Source organism: Kickxella alabastrina (assembly GCF_025024165.1).
Source record: "Kickxella alabastrina strain RSA 675 chromosome Unknown BX661scaffold_2, whole genome shotgun sequence".
NCBI classification, from domain to species: Eukaryota; Fungi; Kickxellomycota; class Kickxellomycetes; order Kickxellales; family Kickxellaceae; genus Kickxella; species Kickxella alabastrina.
The window spans coordinates 1009131-1017785 of NW_026251473.1; the positions used below are offsets into that span (position 1 = coordinate 1009131).

At 55.6% G+C, this 8655-nt stretch overlaps 4 protein-coding genes across 4 annotated transcripts; all 4 read right to left on the reverse strand.

Annotated features, from left to right (window-relative positions):
* Positions 1-1536: 1536 nt before the first annotated feature.
* BX661DRAFT_177133 (uncharacterized protein) lies at positions 1537-4296 on the reverse strand. Its single transcript, XM_051534568.1, has one exon. The coding sequence runs from the start codon at positions 4079-4081 to the stop codon at positions 1607-1609; it is 2475 nt and encodes an 824-aa protein (XP_051394784.1). The 5' UTR covers positions 4082-4296; the 3' UTR covers positions 1537-1606.
* A 1511-nt stretch (positions 4297-5807) lies between these two features.
* BX661DRAFT_177137 (uncharacterized protein) lies at positions 5808-6121 on the reverse strand. The gene has a single exon (XM_051534569.1). It carries the CDS (start codon positions 6108-6110, stop codon positions 5916-5918), a length of 195 nt encoding a protein of 64 aa, XP_051394785.1. The 5' UTR covers positions 6111-6121; the 3' UTR covers positions 5808-5915.
* BX661DRAFT_52533 (uncharacterized protein) lies at positions 6078-8228 on the reverse strand. Its single transcript, XM_051539226.1, has one exon. The coding sequence runs from the start codon at positions 8063-8065 to the stop codon at positions 6182-6184; it is 1884 nt and encodes a 627-aa protein (XP_051394786.1). The 5' UTR covers positions 8066-8228; the 3' UTR covers positions 6078-6181.
* BX661DRAFT_128831 (transcription regulator HTH, apses-type DNA-binding domain-containing protein) lies at positions 8147-8567 on the reverse strand (the record flags this gene model as incomplete). The annotated part of the gene is made up of 2 exons (XM_051532521.1): positions 8147-8199; positions 8357-8567. Coding segments are annotated over 2 exons (264 nt in total), but the record flags the coding sequence as incomplete, so codon positions are not given.
* Between the last annotated feature and the right edge of the window lie 88 nt (positions 8568-8655).

Consider the following 8655-nt stretch of genomic DNA (forward strand, 5'->3'; position numbering starts at 1 on the left):
CAATGTGTTTGTCAATTCCAGTGATGCCACTTTTTGGTTAATTTGATTTCTATGTAAAATGAATATGTGTATTAATGGGGAATAGTGCAGTCCACATGGGTGACCTTGGAATAATGTTTAGCAATTTGGGTGTGCTTTTTATATTTATATTTATATTTTGTTGCTTTGAGTTCTAGTTCGATTTACAACTTACTATTAGGACATTAAAACACCATTTAAAAAAACTCGGGTGGTTATCTTGTTTTCCAATCAGCCACAAAATAAAATTAAACATGTCTTGTTCACGCAAATAAAGGTATAAAAGTGTATCCATCAACTTGTAAAAGAAAGAGCGTTAGGGACAATGCGTTTAGTAGTTATACTTGGGAACAGCACAGCATAGGGGATGCTCGAGCCGTGGAGCATTTGAGTGGCCTTGAACTTTTCAATGTCAGTGATGAGCCACACGCCGTCGGGCGACTGGTGCATGCCGATTTTGGTGAAATCCTTGCCGCTGGCAACTGCATGGTTAAAAGAAACTCTCGAGCTGTCAATGGCCATTTGCAGAGCATTCCTTGCCTGTGTTCCTGGCGCAAAGATGCGGCCAACGTGCTGTGTGCATCCCAACATGTCTCCGAGTCTGCTCAGTAAGGCTCTTCGTCGTTAGCACTGAAATTGGCAGCAGCAATATTTGAAACCATGCTTTGAATCTTGGCAAGTGACAACTCAGGCAGCCCTTCTTTGTGGAGGCATCCGTGCAACGCAATGGTACCGCTAGTGTGCGCCCCAAACTGTTCAGCGGATGGTTGTGCAGTTGCAGACGACCACACCTGATTGTCGACACGTGTGTAGTGAGGCGCGGTTTGTGGATTGATATACTTGTCCCAGAACGCGATCAAGTCGTCTCTAGTCAGCCTGCTTATCTGTTCAGCGCCTCTTTCGACACTTCCAAAGTCGTATTTTTCGCTATCAATCTGTGACCAATATCTGGCAGTCTCTTGCGATATGTTCTTGACCCTTTCGCGGGCTTGATCGACAATCGATTTGATTTGTGTGGCCAGCTTGGCAGCGTCAAAATCAAGCAGGTACTGGCGGAAATCATGCACAAACGCATCTATGCGCATTGTGGCATAAGTGGGATTGCTTTCGCCCTGAATGTAGAACTGCAGCCCGCTGCTCTTGCCGTAGGTTTTTATATTTGCGTGAACCCGGTAGCCCAGCTGCTCCTTAGTCCGCAGCTGGTCAAAGAATGGCTTCGACACAAGCTTGTCAAGCAGGTCTAGAACTGCAGTCTCATACGTATCACCCGACTGGCCGCACTATACATAGCAGATAGTGGCACTTTCTTTGCTGTTTTTGTCGGGCATGGGTGCCTGGTAGACATAGCGACCGGCATCAAGATGCAGCGCGCGCGGCAGAATTGACAGGTAGAAATGATGAACGGCGTTATATAAGAATATAGTAAGCCGCTTAAAATCATTACATAAATAATAAATTACTATTATTATTCAACATGAAAATATATGTGAAAGCAATTGAATTAATGATAAAATTATATTTGATAAAAATGATACATATATTTGAATATAGATAGGAAGAAAAATTAAAAAAAGATGACACATTTCAGTTAGTATCCGGATTTAGTAGGTTGTTGCTGTTGCCTGCTATTCGCCCAATTATTCTGCATCTGCATCTGCTGCTGCCTTTGCCTCTGCATCTGCTGCTGGGCAACACTAGCGGCTCTCTGCTCCAAACACCCCTCACAACAAGGACACCCTTCAACTTCTCCAAACGGCATCCCGGGGGTAATAGCCTGTTGACAATCACAGCAACAGAAACACTCAGGATGGAACACAGCCTCATTATGCCTCAAAAACACACCCTCAATGTTCCCATCACATTGCGCACAAATAAACCCTCCAGCATCCTGATCACCACCATTAAGACCGTTTGCTGCTCCTGCTGCTGCTCCTGCCCCTCTGTTTGCAGCATCTTCCTCTTGTTTTTGGGCCATTGCGAATTTCTCCACACACTGATGGTGATACTCCTGACCCTCGAAACAGACATAGGATCCTTCGTCAAATCTCTGCCCACATCCGGCACACGCGAAACACTCCGGATGATACTGCTTGCCATTAGTTAACTGGAACCGCGGGCCCACGAGATGATCATGGCACCTATCGCACATTTCCTCGCGACGCGGCTCTCTTGGTCCCATCGGACGACCCAAAGACGAACCCTGCTGCTGCTGCTGCTGCTGCTGTTGATGAACCGATGATGGTATTGGCGACACAGAAACGACCGGCGGCGTCGGTGGTACACAAGGTGGGTGGAACTCAACGTTATTCTCTAGCACATACACACCATCATCAATCAGCTTATCGCACCCCTGGCACGTAAAGCACTCAACATGCACCTGGCGGCCATCCGAAAGTCTAAACCACGTATCCTCGATTGCGCGCGCACACCGGGCACACTGATTAGGTCCCACAGTGGAGGTTGGGGAAGGCAGGGTGTCCATCTGCGGCACCAGCTGCTGCTGTTGTTGTTGAGGCGATCCCGTCGGTTGCCGGCGATTGTTGTTGCGCGGCCGCGACTTAAGAATCCGACTGTGCTTATCCAGCGCCGGAATTGTCGGCTCCTGTGGCGGCTCCCGCTGATGTGTACGGATAAGGTCCTTGAGCTCCGGGATCTGCGACCGATCCAATGGGTCCCCACGCTGCGCCGATGCAGGGGTCATTGCAGGCGAGCTGAACTTTTTAATCGCATCGGCAACCGACGGAAGCCTCGCCTTGGATTTGTTACTGGACGCCTTGCTAAGCACATAATCGGCTAGAGATTTTGGCTCATCCTCATCCTCATCATCCTGTTCAGACTGCTGCTGCTGGTGCTGGGCAGGTTCGTGCACCTTAGGACGCGGCGGAGCCACCGGCTCCTCATCGTACTCATCGCTAGCATCAGACTCCATTGTCTGGTCAAACCTAAAGCTCACTGACCTAGACGATCCTGCCCGCGCCGTCGGCGAATTCGGGTTCTTCAGCGACGGCGACAGCGGCGGACGATAAAGCGCCGCCACCGAAGTATCTATCGGAGACACCGACTGATTCAGCATCGACTTGATCGCATCGACTTTCGCCGACGACGACCGCACATGACCAAGCACATTACCCGAGCCAGGTCCAGAGCCAGAAACACTGGGCCTGCGCACATCCTGCGCCGGCACAGGCTGAGACTCCACACGTGCAAGCAAGCCAAATTCGGGATCCACAATTACGCGTGGGCGGGGCAACCCTTCCTTTTCTGCCACTTCCACCGGCGACATAATCCGCATGGCATCCATTGCCCGAACAAACTTGCTCTGTCGCGTATCCTGCAGCTCCGGCGAATTAGAGGCGCTGGTTGCTCCACCGTCGTACTCGGAAATCACCGGGGTAGGGATAGACGCCGCCACGGTCGCTGCCGCTGCTGCCGCCACGGCCCGTTTCGACCCACGCTCCAGCTCCTTGATATCTACTGTCTGTCGCGCAGGAAAAGAAGAAGGAACACCAGCAGCAGAAGTGGCAGCAGTGGCTCCTCCCCCCCAAACCAACGGTGCCACGACTGGCAGCATCGTGCGCTGCGAAGAAACCGCAGCCGACGTCATCGCCTTCGCAGCCGACGTCACTCCCTTTGCCGCCGCCGCCGCCGCCACAACCGGTTGCGGCACCGGTGCAGCCGGGGTTGATTCCTTAGGCATCGGCCTGAGCAATTCCCTCGGGTAACAGCGCATAAAGCACGGTTCACACGTCGGCATCCCCTCCAAATCCACCAACGGCGCAACCAATAGCTTCGCACAAGTCCTGCATTTAATACAAAGCTTATGCCAAACTTTCTCCCCGTGCTGTACCCAAGGCCTTCCATGGGTCAGCACTATCTTATTGCATCCGGTACAGTGGCCTCGGCTATAACTCGAGTGATAGCAGTCTGTGCAATAAACTACCCCTTGCTTGGACGCAAATTGGCGCTGCTCTTCGGCACGCAGAAGTAAGCCACAGGTGGTGCAGGGCCGGGAATCCCCGGAGTGTAGGTCGGGGAGAGTAGCTGACCGAGACCGCATCGCCATGCTGATTGGACTGGACAAGGGTTTGCGCTGATCAAAGGACGAAATTACATTGCGCGGATCAGCCGCCAGCGATTTTGCCAGGGACAACGGAGATGCGCGGTTCTGGGCAGCTGCTGTTGCCGTCGCTGGCTGGCTCACAGTAGCCGACGACGACCTGACAGCAGTAGCAGCAGAAGAAGAAGAAGCAGCAGCAATGGCAGCAGCAGCAGCAGCAGCAGACCCGCTGCCGTCACTTGTCAGCGGCCGCTGCACAGCCGCAAAGGGCCGGGCCACAAGGTCAGAATGTTTCGCCGGAATACGCGCACCCTGAAGCCCAACCGACGTTGCACTCGCCGCTGCCACAGGTTTATTCATCAAAGTAGTGCTCAAAGACTCGCTACGCCCGCGTCCAGCCGCCAACTGAACTTGCGGCGACGCCGTGCTGGTGAAATACTGCGACCACTTGGACCGCAGCTGCCTAGTCTGGGGATTCACCTCCTCAGCCTGCCGATGCAGCTGGGGTTGAGACTGCTGAAGCTGTGACTGCTGCTGTTGCTGGGGCGGAGACTGTCCAGCCCGCTGTGTAGCGACCGACCGCTGAATCGCCGACTGCACCTGGGAGTCCAGCACGCTGGCAGCCGAGGATGAACCAACATACATGGACGAAGGACGCGTCCCCGCGGTGGCATCCCGCACTGGCCGCGAAGCTCCAGCAGCGTCTGTGTATTTGGGCGAGCCCAGTGGGCGGATCTCCATCGGTGGATTGTACGTGGACACTGGGCGTGCAGTTGTCGTGGGCTTGAGGCGACGCTGGAGGTAGGTGGAGGACCAGGGGTCTTTACGGTCGGCGGAGGACCCGCTGCCGCCACTGCCTGTGAGAGATTCGACCGGTAGTCCACCGCATTTTTGGCAATTGGACACTTGGTCGTGGACTATACTACCACAACGCTTGCAGTACATTGAAGAAATTGATAATTAAAGGAAGAAAAAGAAAAAGGAAGAGATGAATGGTACTGCTTAATTTTAAATAAAATAAAAGTAAAAAATTGTGTGTGTGTGTGAAAGCGAAAAAATAAAGAAAGAAATTGAGCAGTTACAATAGAAAGTGAAATAAATCAGAAAAAAAAGAAGCAGGGTAAGAATGTTTCCCCCCCCCTCTCTGATAGAGTAATAACAAAAAAAGAAAAGAAAAGAAAAGAAAAGATAGAAAGAAAGAAACGGAATGGAACAGAATGGAGCTGCGTCGTTGTCGATTTATAGAGGCTAACAAAAAAATATAAATTGATGATAATTGTAAAAACGTAAACAAAAAAAAGATGTTGGATATGATTGAAAACCAAACGGTCTATCAGCCCGCTCTCTCCTTTTTAGGTAGAAAAAAACAGATTTTATTCTTCCCTCTTTCGGTTATTCCCTTTGTGACAGCAAAAAAAAGGGAAACGAAATGGAACGAGACGAAACAAAACGAATCAAAGCGAAACGATATAATTATTATAAATAAATAAATTACTAGACAAAAAAAGAAAAAAAGCAAAAGGGATAATGAAAAGAAAAAATAATTTACACGAGATAGAACATTCAAGGAGAAAAGAAAAAGGGGAGTGGAAATATATTCAGTTGGAAAGCCCGACAATGTTCACATAATATATTTTTTATATTTTTATTTTAGGGATGAGGGAAAAAGGGAGCTCATCTTTTTGTCTGTCTATCTCAATAAACATGCAGGTAAAAAAGAATAGTGCGTAAACGTGTAAAAAAAAAGCAGAGAGGAGGGAGGAGGAAAAAAGATTTTCTTAGTATCAGGATACAAGTGCAAAAATAAAATAAAATAAAGTAAAACTTCTGCAGGGCTATATCAAGCCAAAAGAAAAAGAAAAGATAAAGGCTCATATAGACAAATAGACAAATAGACATGTCTACAATACCACCTCACATATGTGAAAAGTGTAGTGGCAAGGCGCAGAGGAAAAGTATGGAAGCAGAGGAAAAGCATGCAAGCAGAGGAAGAGCATGCAAGCAGAGGAAGAGCATGCAAGCAGAGGAAAAGCATGCAAGCAGAGGGGTGAGGGGGGTTTTATAATGTCAAGTCATAAAAAGGCCTAAGCGAGAAAACAAGCGACTTCAATCGGCAGACAGAGTATTGCCGTTGTTCAGCACCGACAGCACAGGCCCAACGACATTGCGCACCTTCTCCATCGACAGGTCACCGCAGGCCGCGGCCACAACGCGCTCCATCTTGTGCAGCCGCTCCTCCTCGCCCTGCAGCGCTGCGCGCATCGCCAGCAGATCGGCGGCCTCCGCGTCTGGGACTGCGCCTGAGCCTGCGCCTGAGCCTGCGCCTGAGCCTGCGCCTGAGCCTGCGCCTGAGCCTGCGCCTGAGCCTGCGCCCGCGCCCTCATCCGCCGCTGGCCACGGCCGCACAACGGCCGCCAGCTCGGCGTACTCGCGCGCGAGCCTGCGCGACTCGGCCTCGTACGCAGCATTCGCCCGGCGCAGCTCCAGCGCGCGCTGCATGAGCGCAGGCGACGAGGGCCCCGCAGGAGATGCGGGCGATGCGGCCCCCGCAGGAGATGCGGGCGATGCGGCCCCCGCAGGAGATGCGGGCGGCTCGGCCCCATCGGCCACCCCGCCGCCAGCGCCCTCCACCGCAGCCAGTGCGCGCGCCGCCTGCTGCAGGTTGACCGCGGCCTCGATCCTCCGCTTGAGCGCCGCCTCGCGCCGCGCCGCCGCCACGCACTCGCCCGCCACGCGGCCGTAGTCGCGCGCGCGCACCACCGCGTCCGCGTGCTCGGCGCGCAACTCCAGCAGCAGCGCCGCCGCCCGCCGCATGTCCGCGTCCAGCACGTCGCCGCGCACGCGGTGCACGCGGCGCATCTCGTCGGCCGCCGCGCGCACAAGCTCGCCGGCCCGCAGGGCCGCATGCTCGTAGCGGTCCGCGGCCGGCACGTGATGGCCGGCGGCCCGCTCGGCCAGAATTCCGCTCGCCAGGGCCTCGGCCGCCGGCGCATTGCCCATGCGGCCGCCCAGCTCCGCAGCAGTGCGGCCGCGGGAGTCGCGCCAGGCCGCGGCGTCGGGGCGGCGCATGCGCTCCAGCCGCTCGGCCAGCAGCTGCGCGTAGTGCGCCGACGCCAGCGGCCACTCGGTGCCGACCGACGCCACGGCCCAGTGCAGCGCGCTGCGGCCATTCGCGTCGCGGCAGCACAGCGCCGCCGGCATGGCGTCCAGCAGCCACGCAAAAATATGCGCGTCGCGCTGGCGCCACGCGCCGAGCGACCCGGCCGCCAGCATCAGCGGCGTCAGCCCGTCCTGCGTCGGCCGCGTGCAGTCGGCGCCATTGTCCAGCAGCGCCTGCACGACGTCCCAGTGCGCGTTCAGCGTCGCCGCGTGCAGCAGCGTGCTGCCGTCGCCGGCGATCGGCGCGTTGGCCAGCGCGCCGCCGCGCTGCCGCAGAGCCACGTCGACGTCGACCGGCGGCGCCTGGTGCTGGGCGCGCGGCCGCGACACAAACGCCACCAGCTGCATGAACGCCTGCTGCTGCGCCGCGCCCGGGTGGTCCAGCCGCGCCGGCGCGCTGTTGGGCGGCTGCTGCGCGCCGAACGGCACTGCGCCCCGCTGCGCCGAGGCCGGCGGCGTCATGGTCGCCGTCGGGCTCAGCATCGTCGCCGCCATTGCGGACGGCGACGGCTTGTCGCAGTGCGTGCTGATGCCGCGGTGCGCGTTGGTGATGTCGCGCAGCGCGTGCCGCCCGTCTGTCGGCGTCGCCGCCTGGCCGTACGCCCGCGGCCGCCTGTCCGTCGGCGTCGGGTAGTGCGTGGCTGCGCGCCGCTGCGGCGTGGCCGGCGAGTGCGGCTGCCACAGCGGCTGGTCTGTGGTGTTGAGGATCGACGACAGCGACCCCGAGCCCTGCCGCTGCCGCGGAGCCTCGGCCGCCGCCGTGCCGCTGCCCGTGCGCCTCTTCGGCACCGCCGCGTCGGCGGCCTCTGCGGCCTTGCGCTTGTTGTACATTGACTCGAGGCTGCGCGGCGCCGTCGGCGGCTTCTCGCCCGGCGCCGGGTTGAACTCGAACAGGCACCGCAGCGCCTCGTATACGCCCAGCTCCTGCGCCAGATCCTGCGCCCGGTCCAAGGGAACCCAAGTGCCTAGCAGTAGGGAAACACCAGAAAGCCCTTGTTTAATCCGTCGCTTCTTGTATTTTGATTTTCGCTCGCCATTTCAGCTGCCAAAATACCCACAGCAGCTGTTTTGGTCTTTTTATTTATTGTCTTTTTATTCCCATCGCCTCTTTTTTGTTCTTACCTTGATATTTTCCATAGCCGCCTTGCACCTTCTCGTGCGTCCCCGTATGCACTTCTTTCTCGAGGAACTTTGTCCTATGTGGCTTGTCGTATTGCGCACACTTGAGTATCTGGGTAGCATTGATGTACGAGTCCACCCGCCTGCGCATGACCGCTGTGCCATTGACCAGCAGCTGGAAAACCTCGACACCAGCGTAAGACGCCGACCATACCTGCTTTAAACTGCTGCTGCCTATGTTGTTAATCCTAGGCTTGCTGCCAGTGGCGCTGCTATTGATCGTGGTTGTTTTGCTCTGCCCC

Coding starts and splice junctions, on each gene's coding strand:
- BX661DRAFT_52533 (XM_051539226.1), bottom strand. CDS start 8,065: ATGTACAACAAGCGCAAGGCCGCAGAGGCCGCCGACGCGGCGGTGCCG.
- BX661DRAFT_177133 (XM_051534568.1), bottom strand. CDS start 4,081: ATGGCGATGCGGTCTCGGTCAGCTACTCTCCCCGACCTACACTCCGGG.
- BX661DRAFT_177137 (XM_051534569.1), bottom strand. CDS start 6,110: ATGCTTTTCCTCTGCTTGCATGCTCTTCCTCTGCTTGCATGCTCTTCC.